The sequence below is a fragment of the Scardinius erythrophthalmus genome (genome assembly GCF_964197995.2).
Source record: "Scardinius erythrophthalmus genome assembly, chromosome: 22".
Lineage (NCBI taxonomy): Eukaryota > Metazoa > Chordata > Actinopteri > Cypriniformes > Leuciscidae > Scardinius > Scardinius erythrophthalmus.
Window position 1 is genome coordinate 28554647 of NC_138242.1, and position 27147 is coordinate 28581793.

The window sequence follows — 27147 nt, forward strand, 5'->3', positions numbered from 1 at the left end:
TGTGTCTCTCTGGCTCAACAGCGACTTCACAGGTGATTCACGGAACTACAGTCATGTGACTTTGGGAGGGGTACTTCACATTTGAGCCAGGTTGTTGGAGTAATTTAGCCTTTTCCTAAATACATAATTATAAATTATATATGATGTATTATATTTATGAATATACCTTAGAGGTCATCGCTCCTCATAGGACCTAGGGAAAAAACTCATAGGTGTCTTCTAAAGACAGACAGGCCTGCATCTTGGCATAACATTTGTCCATACTTTTTATTGTGATATATTAGTTCACATTTCATGCAAGGGTTAAAAAAATGTGTTCATAAACATGTTATGGGTTGGGACAGATATTCCAATATATGACTAAACTCTTTATATTTCCTGCTAAATTTAGATCAACCTGCTCTTTACGCACACATAAAGTCTGTAATATAATAAATAATAATATAATGACATTAATTGAGCAGCATATCAGCAAATTTGAATGATTTCTGAAGGATCATGTGACACTGAAGACTGTAATCGTGAAGAAATGATGCTGAAAATTCAGCTTTGATCACAGAAATAAATTAAATTTTAAAATATATTTAAATAGAAAAAAGGCATTTTAAATTGTAATACTATTTCACAATATATTATAGTTTTTACTGTATTGCTGATCAAATAAATGCAGCCTTGGTGAGCAGAAGAGACTTCTTTCAAAGCATTACAAAATCTGACTGACTCAATTATAATATATACATATATATATTTATATATGAGATATATGTGACGGGTCAATGGCTCATTATTCTTCTCTGCATTTCAACGAGCGCTGTGATTTTATTTATTATATACATACACATAACACAATGTTTAGATAGCTCTTGTTAATGTATATAGTATGACATCTTTACAACGTAGTCCCTCCAATCAATCAAATCTATGTTTTTTAGAGTCAAAACAGATAGATAAATCTATCCAGGTCATGAGCAGAGGTCTAGTCACTCTGATTTAAGAAGTTTCGTACTTTTAAACAAAGTGACACTACAAGTGGAAAAACTTTAGTGAGGGTATTTCTCATTCTTCAACACGGCTTCATATAAACAGTAAATCAACACTACACTACAGTTTGTCTATAGAAAATGATCACATCTAGAGTAAATTTACAGTGTAATTCATACATAACATCTATGTGATAAAAAAACAACAAGATTTTTCAGAAAACATATGTTGATGTACTATATTGATTAGTATAGGATTCAGATGAACAAATATACGTGAGTTGAAGGAAGCAAAACTCACTGAGCCAGGACAATGAACATACATCAAAAAATACTTTTTTTCCGTAAAACTTACAAAAGATTAGATGTATATTACTGCACTACTGGTTGAGTATTCAGTGGCTGATACTGGGTTTAGATTCGATATAATATGGATATAGATTTGATATAAGCTAATAATACTGTTTAATTAGCAAATGTAATGTACACATGCTGAAATTAAATGAACTCTTTCTTATTTTACACAATATTTCATTTATACAAGTGTGAAAACAGATATTGTTTTGAAACTTGATAACATGATAATCAAGTGGGTATGATAATTGACTGATGCCAGTTATCTCAAAATGGCCAAATATTGCCCAGCCTGGATAATATACTAATCAATAATGTATAGCACAATACAAAAACTATTGGTAAGCTAAAAATAAATGAATTAATTAAATTAAGTGTATATACAGAGGGGGCCAAAAGTAAGACCGCAGTGAAAACTTTCTTGATTTCTATTTCTTTTTTTAGGGATGCACGATATATCGGCCACCATATCGGAATCGGCCGATATACGTTTATTTTTAATGTTCGGCCCGGTATAATGTGGCCGATAAATAATGGATTATTTTCTTCCACTGAGACACTTAAGATGCGCTCTGTTCACCATGATGGTTTTTAATTGCTTGATATATGATTGGAATCACTTAAAAAAAGGAAAATACAGTTAAGTGCAACGTGCTGTCATATAGGCTACAATAAATTATAATGAGAAGATTATAATTGTGTGCTTGGGACATGGCTTTAATGGTGAGACTTTTTTTGTCTCAGGCGTTTTTGTAATCAGGCTCTCAACAATTATATAAACATTTGGATTTAGATTCATCGGACAATATATCGGTTATCGGCTTTCAAATTCAAAGAATTATCGGTATCGGCCAAAATTTTCATTTCGGTGCATCCCTACTTTTTTTCCCCACATTTAAAACTGAAAATAAGCAGGACTACAAGGCACAGAAAAGTTATGATGTAAAATGAACCAGAAGTATTCTCCACTACTGTAGGCTATTAACCAAATTAAATCAATATCAAAGTAAATTAGTGGCATTGATCATGTGACTCTTAGTGCAGACAGAATTTCTTTCTTCCACTGAAGGTTTAGTTGTACTTTCGAAGATCTGAAATGCAGTGCTGCTGTCATGCCAAAAATAAATACTATTTTTTAAATAAATGCATTTTTAGATGAATTTCTCATGCATGGGAAAATGCAAACTAATGCTCTCAGAGATTTGAACCCGACTGTGGGTCAGGTAAACGTTTCTAAAGAAGCACTGAAATGTTAAACATGCAGTCTTTAAGCTCCTTGTGTTGCAGATTACTGCATTTTTAATTGCACCAGACTGTTCAATTGTCTTTTGTTTGCTTGTTCCCCCCTCAAGGCAGAAAATGGCTTTGCAGCCCATTTAATATTGTATTTCTTCGTGCAAATTTGTTCAACATGTGGACTAATTCTCTAACATTGATTAAGTTCGAAGTTGCACCTTGCATCCTAAACATATTTCTCTAAGAACAGGAAGTGTGCTTAGCAAATTAACAACTTCATGTTAATTACAAAAGGAAAAATAATAATAAAACAGTACAAATTTGTGTCAGAAGTAATATTATGCATTTATTAACCACGCCATCATAAAACATATAACGTGACAGTTTAGGGTCAAAGTTGAGACCATCATCCATGCAGTTCAAAGTAACGAACAGCTGGTGCTACGCTAACGAGCTAGCAGTACTCTGCCTGCATCATCTTTGAACTTAATGACAAAATTAAACATGAATCTATGGTTTCCCATAGGCTCAGTCCAGCCATTGCAAAACCAACCCTCTTCAAAACGAAATCACATTAATTAGTTTAAAGACAGCGCCTGATATAAGCTCGACTCACCCGTGAACTCAACAGTAAATCCGACCAAACCAGCTGCGCTTGTGGACTCGCACCCCACCCTCCAGCGCCTCGGAGAACCAGCAGCACAAAACACCTATCCTCCCGACGCCGCTGATTGGCGGATGGCCCTTCAACTTCCCGCTGATTGGTTGATAGATGAATAGCCGTTGTTTTTCTCATTGGCTCCTCCCTTTGTTCAAATGATTGGTTGACGGAAGCAACGGATGTTGTCTTTCACGGCCAATAGGAACGCAGTGCGCTGCTCGTTGAATAAGGAATGGTGATTTCCTGATGTTTTTATGCCTCAAGGGAAATGAGGGATGCGTTCATTTATCACGACGGGAAACATGTTTGGATGATAGATAAAAGGCTAAATTTAGAGTCTTTGTTTCATTGTAAGGTTCCTGAATAATGGGGAGCAGACAGTCTAATAAACTAATATTTACAAGACGTAAAACACATGGCATTATAGTCACTGTGTAGTTATAGCATGTAGTAAATCAAATTGCATATGGCGAGTTAATAAGCCAATTAGGAAGTCACTTTAATAGTTGGCCATTACTATATTTTTATTTACATGTAAATTTAGGTGTCTCATTCATTCATTGATAATCCAAAAGCGTCTTGATTGAATTCGTTTTGGGGAAGAAAAAAAAAAGTTTTATCTTTAACAGCATTAATCCAATTTGATTAATAGATGTTTAGTTCATTTGGTTTATTTATTCTTAAAGGGATGGTTCACCAAAAACAAACCTCATTGGTTCTTGCTGAAGCTCAAACGTGATGCGTTACACGAGAATGAACCTCATTGGTTCTCGCGCGTCAAGCGAACATGCTTGACCTTTCGTTTACCACAACTGATGTGTGAGTTGATGAATGTTTATATGTGAATGAAAGCCTAAATTCAATCTGTTCATCATATAAAGCGATCAAGTGTCTTCAGAAAATTTGGACTAAACTGCTCGATTCATATGGATTTATTTTACGATCTCTTTATGAACTTTTTGAAGCGTCAAAGTGGTAGTTGCGTAGACTGTCAATGGAGGGACAGAAAGCTCTCAGATTTCATCAAAAAGATCTTCATTTGTGTTTCGAAGATGAACGAAAGTCTTACGAGTTTGGAACGATAGGAGGGCGAGTAATTAATGACAGAATTTTCATTTTTGGACGAACTATCCCTTTAATGTGATATTTGTTGTCTTCTTGGAAAAAATATCTAATTGCTCAACAAGGACATCTAGTGGCTGTTGTGTATATTGCATAAACATATTACAATTCACAAAGTTAGAACAGCATTTTGTGCAAAATTATTTGAAATGAAGGATCAGTTTTAACGAACTGATAGCCAAAATGACATAAAATACCATAACTTGTGGACACTTGAAGATATTTGTACAACATAATATTTTTATTTAGTACCATGCAAAATAACTGAAAAGTGCAACGGCTGGCGGCAGGGCGCGAATGCTGTTTGTGTTGTGGCATATAACTGCTTGTCTGAAGTATACAATGAGATCAATGTGACTGCTGAAGTGTGACAGTGGCAAAGAAAAAACACCAATGAAAGAGTCTGGAGATGGTCAAAGCCAAACCAATCTAGTGGACATCTTTACAAGGAATTCATATTCACCAACCAAATCAATCCAAGCATGATGATTATGTTCTAGATCAATATATCTTACACCAAAATATGCTTTTGTAAAAAGGCATCTTGTCGGTCCTTGAACAACATAACAGCACATTCAGTAGTGTCAGATGCTGTCGCGTGTGTTTGTCTCAAAATGTCTGCATTTCATTGTTTTTTGCAAATTAAATAATAAAGCATGGTAAATATTCCCTTTGGAGTCAAATAATATTTTCCTTTGAATCCAGAGGTACAAAGTTTTGCATGAATCTCATGAAACCTGTCAAAAACATGCCTTGGTCATATTTGCCTCTAAAATCCAAAGGATTTTTATTTTATTTTTTTAAAGAAAGCATAAAAACCACATATATTTTGCATAAAAAAATGAATTCTATATTATAGAACCAGTAAGGTTTTTTTCGCAATGCAAATATGCAACCTTATGTACATGTTGAAGTAGAGATAAACATGTTTTACTGCCAAATTATTGTTGCAATTCAAGAATGTTAAGAAATGTATTATTTAGTATGAAATATGTAATCATATGGCTAAAACTGTAAAGTATATATACATGTTACTACTACCTTAAATTTAGGCTGATTTAAATAAAAGCATTGTATTACACACTGAAAATAATATCACAATTTCAGAAATATAAATGGTCCTAAAAATAGGTTTCATTTTCTTCATGCAAAACACATTACACTTTTATTTTGGGGATTCTAAAGATAAACGTGACTATTCATGAGATTCATCTGTTTCTGTACTATTCTTATTAATAAAAATGTATGTCTTTAAAAATGAATAAATTGCAACAAAGTACACATACCTACCCACCTATTAAAGTAAACTAAGTCTGATCAGCTAAGGCAGTGTATTTGCAAGTCTCAAATTATTCCACTCTCAAAGAGAAACTGAAGCTACAACAATATCCTAATATTTTATAAGCTTTAAAAGACCATCAGGTCAGGGTATTCTGCAGTTAATGTACAATAAAAGATGTTGTTTGTAAAGATAGCAGCTTCAGTAGAGATTCCTAACAGATATATAAATACAGTACAAGTTCTGAACAGATACACACGAAAACAAATCAAACTTGAACACATTAACACCAAGTAAATGAAATAATCTCGTAATCATTGGATTTATGGCACTGGTGGTGTTGTAGACAGTTCCATTATTTGAAATTTCCAAAGTCAGTTCACAGTATTGTCTTAAAACATTTTGTCGATTCTAAAAATATATTTCTATATTTATAGATTGGGTTGTGTACCACAGTATTGTTGCGAGTTGATGCTTTTCAGAAGAGTTGTATGTCCCAGCTCAGGTCTGGTTGCACAGTGCTTCAGAGTCGCTCCATCTCCCTGTGAGGACAGAAGAGACAAAGGAAAAGCCTTGGTTTGAACCATCAGACACTGTTGTATTGCATCTGTCACATCGCTGCTGACGAATACTCACCATTGCTTATTAAACGCAGCTATTCTTGTAAGGTCACCTGGAAAAAACAGCATTGAGGAAAGTTTAAAACTCACAGAATTGAGCCGAGGCTTTCCGTACCACGATAAAATGATCGGAATATCTTGACCTGCATGGAAGGAGCATTAATATTTCGACCTCATTTGATCGAAACTTTGCAATACATTCAACTTTTATAGGAGGAGAAATAGCAGTGCCGTTTTTCGAACTTTTTTCGTTGCATGCAAAACTCGTACAGATGCGGTTAAAATGAACATCATCTCGGCCCTCAAGAACAGGTGTCGGGGAAGCAGCCTGGGGATATGTTCATTACAATGAAATATCCATTTGCTTTAATGGATTTTTCATTTCTATTTCATCTCATTTCTATAGCAATTAAAAAGAAATCAAATTTGAAAAATGATGCAGCGTACTCATGACACACCGTTGGCATATTTCCCAGAATATCCATCCAAAAGTTTGATACTTAAAAATGGCTTTGGGGCAGATAACAATATTGATGTGAATACAGAAACATATGAGACGTTATTTATCTTTTGTTGGGGTTATTTTAAATATAAACCACTTGTCGCATCCATGTATTATTATTTAATTTAAGGCAAAATGAATGCTGCCAAATAACACTATCATTTAAATGTTAGGGGTCAGTAAGATTTTAAAAGAAGTCTCTTCTGCTAACAAATGCATTTATTTAATCAAAAATACAGTAAAATAGTGAAATATTATTACAATTTAAAATAGCCGGTTTCTATTTGAATGTGTTGCAAAATGTAATTTATTCCTGTGATCAAAGCTGAATTTCCAGCATCAGTGTCACATGATCCTTCAAAATCATTTTTTTGCTGCATAATATTTTTGTGGAAACCGTAACACATTTTCAGTATTCTCTGATCTTATTCTTTTCTGTGACTAACAGCATATTAATGCAAAGATTATAAATATAAGGGTAAAATGGGAACTGATGACGGTTGGTTCAGTCATTTGGCATGGATGACAATTTGCATATTCCAACATTTCACATGCAATCTTCTCTGCTGATCTAACTGCTGCATTCCTGCGTGTGTTCAACTGTCTCACCTGCTCCTGTGTGTGTCTGAGTCGTTCCTCCATCTTCAGGCTTCTGTTCAGCTGCTTTTCCAGATCATGTCCATAGAATTCCCCAGGCTCCATCTTACCCGCTGCCCTATGAGAGGAGAAACACAGTGAGAAATGCCCAGGAGATCTGCACAACACGTGATCACACACTTCAGCAGGTGAAAACAGCAGGTGATTTAGCAACATGTTGTTACCCTGATCTTGAAGCGCTCCGTGCGTGGAGAACGTCTGACGTTGAGAACGTGAGGTCTGTTTCACTCCCAGCCTCTAAACATCATCATAGGCAAAGTTTGAACATCAGTGAATAACTTATGCTATCATTGGTGGGCATGAGATTGATCAGGATCATTCAATATTACCCGAGTTAAGTTCTTTCACCAATGAAGACATTGTGTTGGTTATGGAGTCTGCAGCTACCAGGAGATCGTTTCTTAAATTCCTTCTGGAGCCTTCAAAAAAGAAATCACATTTTTTAATATTAAATATTTATAGTTATATTAATATTAGTATTTATTAGTTGATATTTAATAATTGAATATTAATGTAATATTACTTAATATATTGCACGGTACAGTTTTGATTTATAGGTAAGTCCATTTAACTTAGTTTAAAGCAGTACTTCTCAGCCTTTTTCGACTCAACAACAACATTCAAAGGTCACATAACCTTTCCAGTTGGTCATAATTCACTGGGGATAAGATTTTTTTTTTCCAATTTTTAAAAAAATGTTATATTCATTTGAATAATATTCATTATCAAAATGGCCATGGACTTTTATGGTTTTATTAACTTGCATGACTTTTCCAGGTCTACGTTTTTAAAGACTTCCCTCATTTTTCCCGATTTTCCAAGATTAAAATTAATTCTTTATTAATTAAAGAAAAAATAAAAAAATAGAAATATCTTGTTCTAGATGTTTTGGCTTATTTTAATGTTTGTTTGGTCTAATTTGTAATAATTTTAGGCCCCCTTAAAAGTTTGCTGAGCCCCCCGGTTAAGAAACACTGGTTTACAGGAAGATTTGGGGTTCAATATGATCTAGTAAAGCTGTTTACATGGAATCTAGAAAAGCACTATAACTCCAAAATGATTTAGACAACTTCACAGATCAAATAATCAACATTTTTTTTGCTGCATTATTCATTTAACTCTTTTTAAATTATGTTTTTAACCTAGGATATTTCTGTAATGTCAATCTGCCGCAGTGTTGCCAAGTCAGCAGAATTGGGCTGCTTTTATACCGTTGCTGCGGGTTTATCGACACCCCCATCCCAACCGGGAACTCACTTTTTACGACCCCCCTCCCTGGAATGCGATTTTTACCAGGGAACCTTCCCAGAACTGCCATGACTGGGCAGGTTTTGAAAAGCAACTGGGCTGGTTTTGTTACGCAAACCTGGCAACCCTGATCTGCAGTATCTCTTGGTTTTAATTGGCTGAAACCGTTTTCAAATGCAAGAGGAACATGTTGGTTACCCAGAGCGAAGGCCTGCTGCACCTCTCCTCCCAGTCCCATCAGCGAGTCCTGAGGCGTCTGACTGGGTGTGGTATTGCCGGATGTTGATTGGACAGGCATGGGGATGGGTGTGGTATTGCTGGATACTGATTGGATGTTGATCGTGTGGCTGGGGGAGGAGCGAGGGGAGGGGCCAGGGCCTTGGTTCTAGGGAACAAAAGGAGATTATATGATTGTAAGATAAAAATCAAAACTGCTTAATCCAGTTTTGTTACTTTGAACAAAAACTTAAACAGTTAAAATCCTTTTGCAGGGTTTCTGCAGGTTTTATGAAGGTAAATTTAAGACTTTTTAAAGACCAAGTAAATCAAATTAAAGGAATAAATTTAATAATGTCAATATGTTCTCTAAATGTAAATGTCTAGGGAGAAACAATGATTTGTTTTAGCAACACTTTTAGAGTTTGAAAATACAACTTCCAACAGATATCCATTATGTTTTCATTCATTTTACAAAAAAAGTAGCTTGAATCTTTCTGCTTTTAATCACTAGAATATGGAAATAACGTTTACTGTACCTTCTGATCACACTGCAAAAAAGCAAAGTTTTTCCTCAGTCTCTCTGTCTTGTTTTTCAGTGCAAATGTACAAAGATTCTTAAATCAAGATGCATTTGCTGGAGATGCAAAATGATATAAAATATGAAGTCTTGTTTTCTGTTAAATTTATCAAAATGAAGTAAGCTTATGATTAAACAAGAACAAATATCTGCCAATGGTCTCAGAAAGTTTTCATAACTCATTGACATACTGTATATCTTTCAAGACTTCACATTTGCATCAAACATGTATTTAAAGATGTTTAGATATTTGGATGGCAAAACAGGACAAAATTTTGCAGTGCATGCAACATTTCATGCCATGACTATGAATTTAAGACTTTCTTGCTCTGATTCATTTTTTAAAACCTTTTAAGACCCGCCGAAACCCTGTTTTTGTTAATTAACATAAAGGTTAAATATTAGATAAAAATACTTAATTAAAAAAATTAAAACACAAATTAGAAATGTTACCTTGGCAACTAACTGAAATAAAAAAAGTTGAAGTTGAAGTATTACAATGACTAAAACTAAAATATAAATAAATGTAAATTTAAGCTAAATTAAAGCTAAATCGATTTTTTTTAAATGACAAAGCACATAAACCTATTAAAATCTAAAATAAATTCAAATGAAAAATAAATAAATAAATAAATAAATAAAGCTAATTAAAATATTAATACATACTATAACAGCATAAGTATAATTCTAAAATAACACTGAATTAATCATAAAAACACTGCAAAATTAGGTGCCCATAGTGTCTGAATGTGTGTCAAAAACATATCATAAAATACATTAATTTTAAAGTTAATTATTTGTAAATTAAATAATGATCAGCAACTTATTTCAAATAACAGACATTTTGTAAGAGCAACAGCAAATGATTTAGTGAGTCAAAAGACTGACAAAACCCATAGTTACAGTGTGTGTTACTGATGGTCAAAAGAGCAAAAACCCAAATCTCAGGTCCCTATATGGGATTTTTTGCAAGTTGTTTAGCTAATAATTCATGTCTATAGCACAAACAACAATAAGGGACTTTGAGTTAAACATGAAAGTTTATTATTATTATTATTATAGGGTTAGAAGTTTGTTCAAAATCATACAAAGAAGATTTAGAGTATGTGATGGACATGCTGGAATGTAGTCAGTCTGAATAACAGCAAGCGTTAACTCTGATTTGTGCTATATGCTAATGAACAAAAGTAAGTTCCAGATGCCAAAGACACAACCAACACAACACATTTCTTATTACAGTTTAATATTAGGGAGAACAAACGCACATCATACATTTAATCTCAAGTCAGATGAAGTATATTAGTTGCACTTTATTTTACAGTGTACTTACCTAAGAAAGTACTGGCTAATATAAGCTAACTACATGGGTTTAAGTTGTGTTTAGGGGTTGGTTCAGGGTTAGTACCTAGTTATTACCCATTTATTGCAAGTACATAGCATGTATGTACATGGGGAACTGTAAAATAAAGTGCTACCAGTATATTAATACACAGTTTTGTTACTGGGGCTCTGAGACTTACAGCTCTTTTTAGCTCTTCTTCCTGTAGATGGAGCAGTTCAGCTCATTAACAGGGATTTCTGCACCTCCACATTCTAAATATAACTTCTTAAAATTGTGAAATCATCATTTGTTTATGTGTGTGTGTGTGTGTGTGTGTGTGTGTGTGTGTGTGTGTGTGTGTGTGTGTGTGTGTGTGAGAGACCTTTTCTACCTTTAACAGAAGCATGAGATGTTCTAGTTGGACCATAAGTTCTCGACGGCTATCCTGAAGAGCCGACATCCTCTGCTCCAACTCCTCCTTCCTCTGCCTGAGACAAAGAAAGCCACAAGGTTATCGATAGAACTTTGACATTAACACAAAATTAATTGTGCAATAATAAACAGCCTGAGAGTGTTGATTATTTGCATATGCTCTTTGTGCTGTTTACCAGTACATTCACTAAATACATTATGCATATTTCGTAAACACCCCCCCAAAAAAATCTGTGCTGAACACAATTTGCATGGTGTAGTGCCATGTAGTGCCTGGTTAAACACCCAATCACACCAAGTATGATAAATATAATGATAACGATAAAGATATACCTCAAAAAATCTTTCTAAATGTAAAATAATAGCAGAGTCCACACCACAACTATAACGATAATTGTACAGAGAAACAATATACTGTAGTTGGAATCACTTTTTCAAAGCAATTTTTTCCAGTTGATGAATGATTGACAGCCAATCAGAATCCATCCTGCTTTAAAGAGCTTGAGCATTTAAAGCGACAGCGCGCTTAAAATAAACAGAACGATATAGTCAGCAGGTGTGGACGCTAATATAGTTATCGTTATCTTTAAAGTTATCGTTCTTGGTGTGAACGGCTTTTATGGGTGGTTTATGAATAAGATGCATAATAACAAAGTGTTTAGAGAATTTACCCAAAAACATTTGTAACGGATGCTAAAAATAAAGAAAATATATTATTTATTTACCATAGTTACCGTCCCTGGGCACCATGTTCTTAACTGTGGTATTTGCAGTAGGTTTCAATTATATGTAAAATCGATTTTACATCAATTTAACTATGGTGTTCATTATGAAAATAATAAAAACAAATTTAGAAACCAAACCTGTCCAACAAAACAAGCAGTTTCTCTCACTTCCCTAACGGAACATTTAGTATGAATCTAGAACTTTTGCACCAAAATATCGTGTTACTGCAATTAATGTTACTGGAGTAAAACCACAGTAAAGTGTCTAAATTGAAGGACTAGAGCTTATTTAAATATGCACGCTTGACTCAGTTCACCATTCAAATCTGCCTTGGTGATGTCTACAAACAGGAAGGAGTCTCAGTGTTGCAAATTGCTTTTAAAGTACTCGTTCATGAGAGGAGCCATGATCAGGTTACACTTACTTTCAATGCAGTCTATCTCGTAACCATCAGCATCTGCTGTTCACCACATCCGATCAGGTTTCAGGACTGATTAACGGCTGTACGCTCTGTGTGTGTGTTCTTACCTGAGCAGTCTCAGTTCAGCCAGTAACATTGGGTTTTGTTGGTTTTTGTCTAATGGAGGCTGGGAAGCTTCTTCATGTTGTTGTCTCAGGCGTTGTATCTCTTGCAAAATCTCCCTGAAAATACACCATTTATTAACTTTAAGAATGCAAATTCAGATCACTGTGCAATACCATAATAAACAGTCTCATTCTCACTTGTTCTTGTTCTCTAGCTCTGCGATAAGTTGCCGTTGCTGTTTATTGGTGTCTAGACAGAGAGAGATGTCTGCTGGGACTCTGGCCTTCTGTGAACAATAGTCAGGTTATAGTTAAACAGAGTTGTTTACATTCATTTATTTACATATTTCCATTATGGTTAAAGATGAAGTGTGTCATTTCTCTGCCATAAGCTTAATTGCACAAATAATTGCAAGTGTAATTGCAAATATAATGGTTGTTTCCAAACTGGTTTTCCAAACACTACCATTGTCCATAACATCTTATCGTTATTTTGATTGGCCGTCTCACCGCTGCAGCTCCATCAGCAGCCAATCGGGAGGCGTAACGGGCAATGAGGCAGTGCTCATCATCTTGGTTATTACTGCTCTCTTGGAAACTATCAATCAAGGAAAGGAACAAAGCTCAGTCATCTTTACAATTACTAGTTCAGAATCACAAAAGCATTTACTGCAACATTACTATAGCAATTAGTAGCCTATGCAAAGTTAGTTTATAATAATTAACTTCGCATACACACATACATTTTCTGTTTTGCTAAATATTTTCATATTGAAAATCACAAGAAAGCTCTTGCAAAATTTATAAAAATAGGTTTTATAAATCAAAAGAACATATTTAGTGAAATAAGTCACCAATAATACCCTAACGGCAGAATAAAATAGCATTGCCAGCACATTTTAGGATCTAAGCAAAGCATGAAGACCATAGAGCCGCAGTTTCCCCAAAAAAACACTGCAAAGTTAGGAGCAAATGCAAGGATAATCTCCATATTAGACATCTTTGCTGGGAAAACACAGTCCTAGCTAAGGGTGTTGCTTAATGAGGATATACAGTATATATATAAATAATGCGCAATATACTGTAGCCAAAGGTATAGGTTCCTATGGACTGGAATAATCATGTCCTTGAGCAAATCAGCCTTTACTTCAGATAGAAAAACACACCTGTTTAAAGACTAGTGGCCAAGACTAAAGTAGTATTTTCTGTTTTTGCATCCCAAATAGATGCACAAATCTCCCCAAAAATAACACATACTGTACTTCTACACAAAATACACACACGAAAAAAAAAAAAGATCCACTTACACATTCAAACCAATTCATATATTCATCATTAATCAAATTAGAAGTTTACAATTAGGTCAAAAAAATGTTTGTCATGAAAATGAAAGGGTCAATTTAGAGTTTGGGATGGATTAATTTAACACCTGTGTGTCCTTAAGGACATTTTGTCTTTTTCAGTTTTGCTTTTTGATCATTTTATCCAAAGTGACATTGCATTTTATCTTTAACTAGGTACTGCATTTTATCCGTAATCTTTATCTAATGTTTGAGATACAGGAAAGCTATATAAAGCATTTCAAACGACATGATTGAAATAGTAAAGTATAAATCTATAGATTATAAATCAATGATTATATGTATAAAACAATATAATTGTGCATTTATACAACTTGTATTACATAGTTTATTGCTAAATAACCTATGAGACTCGATTATGTCATTCACTATGTTTCATATGAGTGTGCATTCTCTATTGAGCTATTGATTCCTGTTCCCACGACACCAGAAGCTTCTGGAATTGGTGGATTATGGATAGTGTAGGCTTATGGGTATTGTAGTTCTTCACTGGGAATTCAGTGATTAATCATGATTTTGGAAATCACACTCTATAGAAGCATATTGCTAGCTCATGGTAGTTCTCTACTAAAATAATGATTCATTAGTGCTAAAGGTCAATCTCTCTGTGGTGAAAAGGAAGGGCATTTGTACCTCTGGACTGTTGTGCTCTATGGCAGTGAAATGTAATATGATCAACACAGAGTAAAACACTGCTTAAACACAACAAAAGCCTAGCCAGTTAGCAAGCTGCAAACATAAGACAGAATTGTGGCCTGAACAGTCACCATCCCACATCTGGGATCCTTTCTACAACTCAGGAATTAAATTAGGAACATTTCAAATGTGGAAAGACCTTCAAATGATAGTTTGACATTAACAATGTTGTTTTGAATTCTGCGTATTACCAGATTGACATGGTGACCTAAGCTATAAAAACAGATTAGGAAGAAAAGTGCCACAGCAACCTCAGCTCTCACTGACCATGAACGGTCCTTTCGGAGGAGATTCACATAAAGTCCGATAAGTATGTGCTCGTCAGCGAGCCTATCCGCAATATCGAGGCTGTACTGAACCCTGAAACAACGTTTCAGAAACACAGATGACGTCACAATGACTTTAAGAAGCAACTTTCTGCAGTTGTAATGGTGGAGTATAAAAAAAACATCCTTATTATTTGAATGTATTACAATACGGAAACAATGAGGTTCCAATTGTTCACATTAATTAACATGAAAAATAAATCCATTATTTCTTCTAAAGCATATATTACTTAATCATAACTCATTTTAACATTTACTAATACATTGTTAAATTCAAAAGTTGTACAGTATCTATTAATATTATTTAATGGACGTGAGATGAAATGAACTTACAATGAACAGTTGTATTTTTAACTAACATCAATTAAAATGAATAAATACTGTAACAAATGTATTGCTCACTGCTAGATAATGTTAGTTACTGCATTAACTAACGTTAACTAATGAGAACTTATTGTAAAATGTTACCAAAAACACAGAAAGCAAACAAGACTTAAGTTAGAGTTGATGTCTTATTTATCTTGATGCAAATTAAATAGGGTTGTGCGGGATGTCAATGTTGACAAAATGTTGAAAATATGCCAATCCCTCACAGCCTTGTTTTTATTTGCATCTACCTGATAGCCCATTGATAGTCATTACAAGATCTTCATAATCACTTAGACCAGTTGACATATAAACATTATTTCAACCAGGCTAACTTACCCTTTCCCTTTTAAAAGATCCGGGGTCGTCCGGGAAAACAGCTTCATTTGTGTTGTCTCATCAAGAGCACTTTTTACCCCCAAAATGAGATATAATAAAACAAATTAATGAGCAATGTATACTTAAACAAACATGCATAAAAACCAGTGTTATTTTAGCATCATTTAAATTAATTGATATACTATTGCATTGTTTATTTGTGTTTAGATTTTTTTTTAAAGACTTTTATTTTTATATTTTCAGTTTTCATTTTAGTTTAAGTCTTAGCAATTTTTTTATGTGCTGGTCATTTTATTATTATATATAATTTAGTACTTCAACTTATTGGTAACACTTTACAGGTTCCATTTGTTGACATTAGTAAACTACATTAGTTTAACTAAAAACGAACAATACTTCTACAGCATTTAATAATCTTAGTTAATGTTAATCATTAACAAAGGCTAATAAATGCTGTAAAAATATATTGCTCATTGTTAGTTTTTTTAATTAATTAACTAATGTTAACAAATGAGACCTTTTTGTAAAGTGTTGCCACTTATTTCATTTGGATGAAAAGGAAACATTTCTAACTTTCAGTGTCCAATATGTATCATTTATTTTATTTCAGCTTTATTTCATAAAAAAATGACTGTTGAAAGTTTGTGCTGTCCAGTATTATACTCACGTTTTGCTGGAGTAAGGGTTTCCTGAGGAAGGCATGGAGTGAGAGAGCATGTATTCATTCCCACTGTTCACAGGTCTGGGAGGCCTGGAGGAAATAAAACAATAACTGAGGTGTTGCGACCAAACCGTGCCGTACTGTAGTGCCAAATATCTAGTTATGCCCATCAAATTATTGTGAAATCCTACAACATATGAGGATATATGTCTCTATATCACTTTACTTACCATGTGTCACTGTTTTTCAGCATAAAAGCGAAAAACACAAGGCAGGAAAATGTTAGCATGCACAATTCATGGGAAATTGATTGTACAGTAATATATTGTACAGTATCCATCTGAGCAAAATGTGAGTTTACGTACACAACATGAGTGAGGTTGAGCGGTTTCTCGGGTGTATCGGAGAACATCGGGTAAGGAGGCTCTCGACTGGAGGCACAACTCAGAGATTTACTGAGAGCGTCTGACAACTTCTTTGCTGGAGATTTCTGGAGAGAAATAAAGGACTGTATTGAACCAGAATAATTCATATCTGTAAGAATACATATAAATGTTTAATGAAAAGGATTTTCTCTGCTCTTTTTTTTTAAATGTAAATGTTTAATGTAGAAATACATAAGAGACATATCATAAGAGAGATTATTTACATATATATATACATACATGTTTAATTCTAGTCAGGGACGGGATGGAAAATGGTCACGTACAAATTATTTACTCACTTCCAAAAAAAAATTGGGGGGAGTAAATATTGTGTAAAATATTTGTGTTTCATTTCAGCAATTTTGTGTACATTTCCCTTGCCATCATTAAAATGATTGTACTGTATGTACACAAGCCGTTCAAAAGTTCAAAAACTTTCCTTTTTTAAGAAATTAATACTTTTATTCAGAAAGGTTGCATTAAATTGAACAGTAAAGACATTTATAATGTTACAAAAGATTAATATTTCAAATGAATGCTGTTTAAAAATACAAATAAAAGCAAATCCTCCACAAAAAAAAAATTTGTACCACGGTTTCCTCAAAAATATGAAGTAGCACAACTGTTTTCAACATTGATAATAATAATAAATGTTTCCTGAGCAGCAAATCATTATATTAGAATGATTTCTGAAGGATCATGTGACACTGAAGACTGGAGTAATGATGCTGAAAATTCAGCTTTGATCACAGGATTTTTTATTTTTACAATATATTAGAAAAAACCCATATTAGTCAGCTTAACAAAAAGAGAAAGAAAATGTAAATGCTACCAAAGAAGTGAATTCATTGTGCAGAGTCAGATTTAGACTGGTGTCATGACATTTGGTATAAAGGCATAAAGTGATTTGACTGTTTGGATGACGGGACTCAGGCCGTCACTGACACTTACTCACAGTCACGCTCCCACAAGGCCGTTCACCTACCCATGACATGTACTCCTTCATCTGGTGCTGGTTGCTATGGCTGCCCGAGGCATGGCCCCTCCAGAAACACTCTTGGCAAAGTTGGTAATTATCACATTGTTGGCACCGGTAGCGGAATCCCATCATGCTCTGGCCGTGGCAGTAGGAGCACTCCACAGGATGGAAGACTAGAGAGGAGAGGGGCAAAATAAAGTCAGCACTACTAATCAAGCGCAGTCACAATATTTGTCATTCATTTAAGTTATAATATATAAATGTTTTGCTGCAAAAAAATGAAGAATGACGCACCGTTTTCAACATTTGCCAGCCGATGCATCAGCGGTAACCAAACCAGACACTGAGGAGGAGGATCCGACATGAATGTGTCAAGAAACACATTGAGCGAGACCTTTTTCTGTGGAAGGCCAGCGGTTAGTAAACAAATGAGTCAATAAATACCATGTACACACTGTGAAAAACAATGTTTTTTACATTTTCTGAAGAAATTGTGAATGGTGCTTGCCCACGCAAAACTTGCTGGTGATTGCAAGGACGCTGATATGTATTTGCTAGCTAAATCTTGCTTACTTTAAAAATGTGTTTTATTGTCCGCCGTGCATTAAATGTACCATTCAAAAGTGTGTGTGTTTTTAAAAGCTTTTTGAAAGAAGCCTCGTCTCCTCACTGAGATTGCATTTATTTGATCAGAAATACAGTAAAAACAGTATTATTGTGAAATATTATTAAAACTTTAAAAAAGCTGCTTTCTATTTGAATATATTTTAAAATGTGATATATTTTTGTGATGCAAAGCTGAATTTTCAGCATCATTCCAGTCTTCAATGACAAATTATCCTTTAGAAATCATTTTAATATGCTGACTTGCTGCTCAAGAAACAGATGTGCTGATTAATATTTTTGTGGAAACCAAGATAATATTTTATTAGGATTCTTTGATGAATACAAAGCTCAAAAGAACAGCATTTACAACATTATAAATGTCTTTACTATCACTTTAAATCAATTTTAGTCATCCTTGCTGAATAAAAGTATTGATTTCTTTAAAAAAAAATTTAACTGATCCCAAACTTCCGAATGATAGTGTAAGTCTGATTGCTTAAATAAGTAATAGCATGCCTTGAATGTATATATATATATATGTTTATGTGTGTGTGTGTGTATATATATATATATAAACAGTATATGTTCACAAACCTCTTGTGGAAAGCAGCTTCTCGTGGACTGCTCAGTGTACCCAAAAGATGGTCCCTCAAAAACCGTCACGGGCAATTTTAGCACCTCTCTTAGGAACTGGTCAAACTGTGAGTATATCATTATACCGTTTGGGTCCGATATCTGTGAAAATACATCTTGAGGAGAAAAGACAAGCATCAGGAGTGATCAATTTCATTTTTTAAAAGAAACTATGTTCATTTAGATCCAGGTAGATTTTAATAACTCAAAGCATGATACAGGCAGGAAACAATTTTCCATATTTAATGTATAGAAATGTTTAGTTCTTAATCTAAATATCAGCATATACTAATGTGTTTTATTAATAAATTATTCAGCATGACCATATTCTATATCCCTAATCCTACCCAATACCTAAACATAACAACTACCTTCCTAACTATTAATAAGCAGTAATTAGGAGTTTATTGAGACAAAAGTCATAGTTAAAAGTGAGAATTGGACCCCAATCAAAACTGTAACCAAACTTTCTATTTATCAAAGAATTTTATAAACAGTTTTCAACATTGATAATAATAAGAAATGTATCTTGAGCAGCAAATCAGCATATTAGAATGATTTCTGAGGGCTTCTTTAAAAAACATTAAAGAAAATATTAAGGACCCCAAACTTTTAAACGTTAGTGTAATCTAAAGTTTCATTACTAGGAATGAATCACCAGAAACGAGGCGAAAAGTTACACTTCCAACTATACTGACATGGTCATGAGAGGCAAATATGCCTTTCAAATATGACTTTCAAGTAACGACAGCTGCTCTGACCTTTAAAATGATGATAGAATGATTCATTCTGTCCATTCACTTAAGCGTCCATTAATCAGCATCAAACCATTGAACACTCATCAGTTCAAAGGCAAAGCCAAAGTGAAACTTACATCTTAGTTTATCCAAAATCTTCCCTCCACAGAGGGCAGCCAGGGCCATCTTCACCACAAAAACAGAGATCTTTCCCACACCTTCCCTAGAAAAGACACAGTCGTCATCTAACACATTTAGGCCTGGTTTCACAGACAAGGCTTAAGTCTAGTCCCAAACTACAATGCATTTTTGAGCTGTTACGCAACTTGCACTGGCATATCTAAAAATAAGTCAGTGTCATTGTTTAGTCTCAAGATGCACACCAGTGATGTTTTTTCTAAGGCATGTTTATAAAAAACTACTTAAATGTCCGAATTAAACTAAGACCTAATCCTGGCTTAATCTAAACCCTGTCTGTGAAACCAGGTCTTAGACGGTCACATAGCAAAGTAAGTGATGTATAAAGCAATTCTAGTCAGATCAAGGGAAGACAATGAAGTGTCATGTACTTCAAATACATTTTATTCTTTCTATACTTAAATTAATGTCATACTAGACCGATTTAAGGCAACTCTGCAGATGATTGAGTCAGGGTTTCTTACAGGTCGTAGGCCGCTAGCAGGAAGTTGAGGAGGAACGAGATAGACTGGTCTACATTGATCTGGTGGGTTGTGGGCAAGCGCTTGTTCAGCTGGTAAAAGATGGTGGACAGTATTGCTTGCAAATTTGACACTGAGAACTCTGTGTTGAGGTCCATGGAGTTGAGTCTGTTTTCCCGGAACACCTCGATTATATTCCAGATATCCACCAAATGCACTGCAAGAAGCAAAAAACAAATGGCAAAATCTGGAACTGCATAATTTCCAAAGACTGAAGCTACTGTGAATACTAAATAAAGCTGAAATCAGAATGTTTGTGTAAAAAACACTTGTTAAAGTTATATTACAGTAAAATCGTTTGCAGTAAACACCCTCAAACTTACAATTGCACCTCTTCTGAATGAATCTCAGCTTGCATGCTGTCCTATATGTCGACAATCTGATGGAGTCCAGATCTAGTGCACCTGTGAGATGAACACATCACATTTACTGAACGTACATTACATGGCAGACCATACAGTTTAAATCAGCCTAAGATGTCTTAGCCGGTTTAAGACGGTCTAGCTGGTCTTCCAACCTAGTCAAACTGGTGTTTAGGAGGCTTTGGCAGGTGGTCAACAGTCCAAAACCTGACTAAAACCAGCAAAACACACTAGACTAGACAACATAGCTTGGCTAGGTTGGAAGAACAACTAACCTAACCACTTTCGGCTGGTTAAGATGGGTTTTTTTTTTCTCAAAAGGGAGATAATTTGAAGAACTGTGAGCATGTGTAGACTATCAATAAAAAAGTTGGGGTTGGTAATATTTTTTCAATGTTTTTGAAAGAAGTCTCTTCTGCTCACAAAGACTGCATTTATTTAATTTAAAAAATACAGTTAAAATTGTGAAATGTTATTACAATTTAAAATAGCTATTTTCTACTTGAATATGTTGCAAAATGTAATTTATTCATATGATCAAAGCTGAATTTTCAGCATCATTACTCCAGTCTTCAGTGTCACATGATCCTTCAGAAATCATTCTAATATGATGATTTGCTGCTCAAGAAACATTTATTATTATGATCAATGTTAAAAACAGTTTAATATTCTTGTGGAAACGGTGATATATTTTTTTCATGATTCCTTGATTAATAAAGCATTTATTTAAAATAAAAATCTTTTGGAAAATTTCATAAAAATATGAATCCTTTCTAATCTAATTTCTTTAAAAAAAATCTTACTAACCCCAAACTTTTGAACAGAAGTGTATTTCCTATTATGAGCATGTTAGCTTGAGTATGTTTTAATGAGTTAAATACATACGCATTTCAGCAAACAGTAGTCTTCTGTCTGCCATGGTGCTTCTGTTGCGGCCTGACTCTTCAATCATTCTGCGAAACATCACACATACAGAAAACAAAAGGACAATGTGACAGGCGTCCCACAGCTGTGAAGGCAAACTGGGCTGAAAATAGACCTTTTGAGGAATTAACAATTATTATGGGTAAAACAACATTTATAATGTATTACAACACTCTCCATAGTTTTGAGCTCTATCAAAACTCCACTGCAAATTTAATAAGACTAATAAAATAAAACTTTATATAACAATACACAACAAGATAAACTCAAGACACTGAAGTGCTACATAAATGTCAGATCTGCCTAATTCAACTTGCTTCAGACAAGTTACAGATGAATTTGCAAGAAAATAGCGAGTTTGATCGGACCCACAACCTTTGACGTCAACAACAATAGATATGGAAAGCATTTTCTCCTCCTTTTTAAAAGTTGATAAGACTATTTACTTTGCTATCCTAACTATACAATTATTGCTAATTGCATTTCATTATTTGTACTGTATTTAGCATTGTGTTTCCCTTCTGTCTGCAACCCTACCAGAATAGACCTGTGACCCACTGCTGACATGTTCCTTGGTGTAATTCATGTGTTTATCTCCCTTGCTTCTTCTATAGAGACATTTTGTCATGATTCACATTGTAACAGAGGTTTTGGACTCCACTTGTGACCTTGATTAAAAATAACATTTAAAAGATCACTGCCTTGTGACGTTCAGTACAATACCATCTTCTTTTACTGCGAGCAAACAACAGCTGTATCGTATGGAAGAAACTATTTAAAAGATAATTGCAATTTTATATCTCACAGTTCTGACTTTTTTTCTAAAAAATAAAGTAAAATTCTAAGGAAAAAAAGACTGACTTTTTTCCCCAGAATTGCGAGTTTATATCTCGCAATTCTAACTTCTTTTCTCAGAACTGCAAGATATAAACTCGAAATTGTCAGTTATAAAGTCAAAATTGCGTGATTTAAACACAATTGCAAGTTATAAAGTCAGAATGGCTAAATATAAACTCACAGTCACAATTGCGAGTTATAAAGTCAGAATTTAATATAAACTCACAATTGCGAGTTATAAAGTCATAATTGCGAGATCTAAATTCACAATTGTGAGTTACAAAGTCAGAATTGCAAGATTTAAATTTACAATTGCGAGTTATAAAGTCAGAATTGCTAAATATAAACACAATTGCGAGTTATAAAGTCAGAATTGCTAAATATAAACACAATTGCAAGTTATAAAGTCAGAATTGCGAGATATAAACGTGCGAGATATAAAGTCAGAATTGCGAGATTTAAACGTACAAGTGCGAGTTATAAAGTCAGAATTGCAAAATATAAACATGCGAGATATAAAGTCAGAATTGCTAAATATAAACACAATTGCAAGTTATAAAGTCAGAATTGCGAGATATAAACGTGCAAGTTATAAAGTCAGAATTGCGAGATATAAACGTGCAAGTTATAAAGTCAGAATTGCGAGATTTAAACTTACAAGTGCGAGTTATAAAGTCAGAATTGCGAGACTTAAACACAATTGCAAATTATAAAGTCAGAATTGCGAGATTCAAACTTACAATTACGAGTTATAAAGTTAGAATTGCGTGTATATACAGTAAACTCGCAATTTGACTTATTTTCTCAGAATTGTGAGATATAAACTGTCTTAGATTGGTTGGTACCATCATAACCTTAAATGCCATGCATTAAAAATGCTTTAATACTATGAAAACTTTAAAATCAGGGTTTTCCTTCTCTTTAAAACAGCACCTGGATTAAACCATAAGAGGAAACATGAGGTTGATCTACTAGAGAAGTTAAACTCCATCCTTCACAAAGCTTTTAATGCTCAATTAACTTTAAGGAATGTTCAATCACAATCCCAGAGATCCAAGAGTTCAGAACAACACGGGGACAAAGCACTACACATCCAGCCATCGCTATCAAATTCACCTGCAGATGTGAAAAATACCCAGAATGCACTGCAAAAAAATCCATCCATCAGTAATGTGACACTTATCTACCCTATTGAACTCACATCAGAGATAAACAAGCTGCCTCAGCGTAATTAAGTGTAATTTAGTGTTTTGGTACACTGTTTCAACACTGCATCTATCACGTTAAACCAAATGGAAACGATATAAACAAACCGTTGCTATACAAACAACAAACACACATGACAATTCAAACCAGATACCCTTCAGACAGCACCATAGTCCTCCTCTTGCTTATTTATGAGTGACCAATACAAGTCCAAAAGGTTTTAATAATGCTTTCCGTCAGGTCGAAAAGTGGCCCTTCGAGTTCTTGGCAGCCGACTGAAACAAGAACCCGTCAGGATCCAGCATGTGTTGCCTCTCTATCTTTAACCTCCAATGAGAGAGACTCACATTCTTGTTGGACTAGCTCTGGTTGCAAGTTTGTACCGTCCCCTAACCCTCCACTGGGAGGCCTGGTCCTGTAAGAAGGGCCTGTGGAGTTGTTTGCAGTTTAAAGACTCTGTGTGAAATTATTAGGCAAAATGACGAGGCTACGCAAGAACGGCTTGCTAGAGAGGACTGTAATTCAAGCCCTCTAATGGGACATTTCTAGAGAGATCCCATATTTCACAGAGTCACTCTTCTAATATTTCTCGCTCTCTCCCTTTCTCCTTTTATTGTGGCTCTGGGATCTCCAGGTCTATAAATATCCTTTTGGACAGTCGGTGGCATCCAGGCATTTTGAGGCCGACTCCGTTTTTTGTCACTCTCTGGGGGTGATTTATTTAGTATGGCAGGTTGAATGAACAACATGAAATTGTGCTTTTTGATGTTGTTCGCCCTTGAAGTCGGTTGGCATATAATACGTACAGATCTGACCTGGAGGACAAAGTCGTGTTCTACATGAAGCAGCTGTTCGGAGTGTCTTCACAGAGTAATTAGCACTAGATTACTTGCATTAGGCCGTCTGTGGGAGGAACTGATAGCAGCTAATGTTGCTGCATTTTTCCAAAACTACATAATGCCTCTATTTGAGAAACGACATTGCAACAGTACATGTCCCATATGAAACTGACATCAATGCAGCCTAAAATGGAATATTGTAATATATATATATATATATATACATATATATATATATATATATATATATATATATATATATATATATATACACAAACTGTCCGGTCCAAAAAAAAATAAAAAATCACTGTTTGGATTTAAATAGGCAAATGCTTAAGAGTCTATGATTGGATCATTATTGCAGTGATTATTATATTTCTATCATGTTATATGTTTGGCAAGAGTTCTTCTAACCCTAATTGATGGAGTGTGTAGCTTTTCATTTCTTAAACAACCATGTAGGAAGACACATCATGGTCATATTCCAGGATGACAATGTCAAGATTCATCAGGCTCAGATTGTGAAAGAATGGTCGGGACCTCTGAGTCCAGACCTTAGATTCATTGAGAGTCTTTGGGATGTGCTGGAGGAGACTTTACAGAGTGCTGGACTCTTGCATTGTCAATACAAGATCTTGAGCAAAAAACATCACAACATTTATTTCCATCAAGAGGTGCATCAATTTTTGCATTGGCAATGCAAGAGTCAAGCGCTCTGTAAAGTCTCCTCAATTTTAATCCAAACAGCGACCTCTTTTCCTTGGCCGGGCAGTGTATATATTTATGTAAAATTTGGTACTGTCTTGTGTTGCTTGAAGTCCTAAAATCTATATCAATTGACCAGTGGTCACCACAGTCAATGTCACAAGATTATTATGCATTATCTAAAACACATAAAGCTGCAAATTGGATTCCATGAGAACTCTATCCGCAGCAAAGTGACCCATTACTCAACCTAACTGATTTTTCCACCAATCAGACACAGTAACTGCCTGTATGCTACTCTGATTGTCATGGTACCACCATGAAGCAGCACAGCACTCTGGGTAAAGTCTCACAGCCCTTTCAGACTGTGATTTACATGTAGCTGTTTACAGGAAAGTCTTTCTAATGTTGTCGATGCTGTCTTCTTCTCATTCATCTCCATTTGTTTTAACCACATGAATAGATGAGTCCATGCAATGGTGCACTTCAAAAGCAACATCTATTTAATACAGCACAGCAAATAAAAAAATACCAATTATGAAAGCAGATTAACTTTATGTGCATGTCCTACTATCTATTTTCCAAACATCTTAGTATTCAAATTCCACTTAAAGTACAGAAAATATAAAATGGCAACAATGTATAGGCCATTTGTAAGATGGAAAAAACAGTAGCTAAACCAACATACACTATATAACATTCTCAACCAAATGTAAACAATTGTATGAACGTATTATGCATGCAATAATAAGCCGAATTTATAAATACTTATATTACCAAAAACAAACAGAGTTAGACATCATAGCTCGGGGATTGAAGCCAGAGCTTGATTTAGGACATAACGTTCCACATACACACTATTAATATCATACTTGCAGAATCTGCATTATGCCTGCTAGTAGTGGACTGTGGAGCATTCACAATGAAGCTCTATGAGAGGCGTCTGGCTCTCTGTGCACTTGCTACTCACCAAACGCCTGTCATCGCCAAAACGGGCTTCAGTTCTGTTCCTCTGCGTTCAGTGAAGACCATCTGCGGTGAAACGATGCACTTTATCGACGAAGATTTCAGAGTATAAATAAAAAAGTGTGTTTTCACTCGCATTAGACTCGGCAGAGCGCCGCGGTTCTCAGACCTCCTCTCTCTCTCACTCTCTCTCTATCTCTCTCTCTCTGCTGCTCATTTTCTTTGATGTGACGTAATGCGCCTCTCGCGATGACGTAATGCGGAATCTCTCCACTGAACAGCCATCGGTGCTCTGCAGAAATGTTAAAACATAACTAAAAATTAAACGTTTTTTTTTTCTTATTGTATAATATAGCCGATTATAGATTTTAAGAATATATAAAAAAAATGGCTTGGTCAAAATGTTATGAGCAAGTAATTTATGGGACAAATGTTTTACAAATATATGTATTGTAATATAATAGCCTATATTTGAATTTTAAAGACGAACAATTATAAAAGTTATCATTTATTACCACAACGAGTGTTTGCTGTTGTTTGCTTTAAGTTATTTCATTTTTAATTGCTTTTGAGCCAATTAGAGGCATTTCCCTTATAACCATATATATACAAACTTTATGTTAGATGCGACACACACACAGACAGAGAGAGGGAGTATATATATATATATATATACTCTCTCTCTCTCTCTCTCTCTGTGTGTGTGTGTGTGTGTGTGTGTGTGTGTGTGTGTGTGTGTGTGTGTGTGTGTGTGTGTGTGTCGCATCTAACATAAAAGTACAAAAAATAAAATATAACTTTTTTATGTACTTGTGTATGTTATATTGCGATTAATCATATATGTGTGTGTACATTTTTTTTTTTTTTTTTTTTAGCTTTATTTCCATACTTTTTGAAGCATTTCTTTGTATTCTTGCATTTTTCTTCTTCTTCTTTATTTTTATTTTATTTTATTGTGTGGCGCAGTGCGTGTGTCCTAAAACTTTTCATCACCCAGACCC

At 34.6% G+C, this 27147-nt stretch overlaps 1 protein-coding gene across 8 annotated transcripts; it reads right to left on the reverse strand.

The window, feature by feature from the left end:
- Positions 1 to 4571: 4571 nt before the first annotated feature.
- dtna (dystrobrevin, alpha) lies at positions 4572 to 26354 on the reverse strand. 8 transcript variants are annotated; one of them, XM_081352913.1, is made up of 23 exons: positions 26151 to 26354; positions 21555 to 21622; positions 20631 to 20711; positions 20251 to 20464; positions 19726 to 19811; positions 18813 to 18967; positions 17907 to 18012; positions 17619 to 17785; positions 16439 to 16698; positions 16215 to 16298; positions 15548 to 15616; positions 14784 to 14876; positions 12970 to 13057; positions 12658 to 12746; positions 12463 to 12576; positions 11168 to 11264; positions 10976 to 10996; positions 8858 to 9044; positions 7741 to 7830; positions 7576 to 7648; positions 7364 to 7469; positions 6269 to 6305; positions 4572 to 6174 (listed from the first exon to the last, which is right to left on the reverse strand). In XM_081352913.1, the coding sequence occupies exons 2-22, from the start codon at positions 21619 to 21621 to the stop codon at positions 6288 to 6290; spliced, it is 2265 nt and encodes a 754-aa protein (XP_081209039.1). In that variant the 5' UTR covers position 21622; positions 26151 to 26354; the 3' UTR covers positions 4572 to 6174; positions 6269 to 6287. The 8 variants fall into 8 exon arrangements, 7 of the variants coding, with proteins under 7 accessions (XP_081209039.1, XP_081209041.1, XP_081209038.1 ...); XM_081352915.1 differs by lacking the exon at positions 26151 to 26354 and adding an exon at positions 23791 to 23905 and having other exon boundaries at positions 16574 to 16698; XM_081352912.1 differs by lacking the exon at positions 26151 to 26354 and adding an exon at positions 23791 to 23905 and having other exon boundaries at positions 12658 to 12743.
- Between the last annotated feature and the right edge of the window lie 793 nt (positions 26355 to 27147).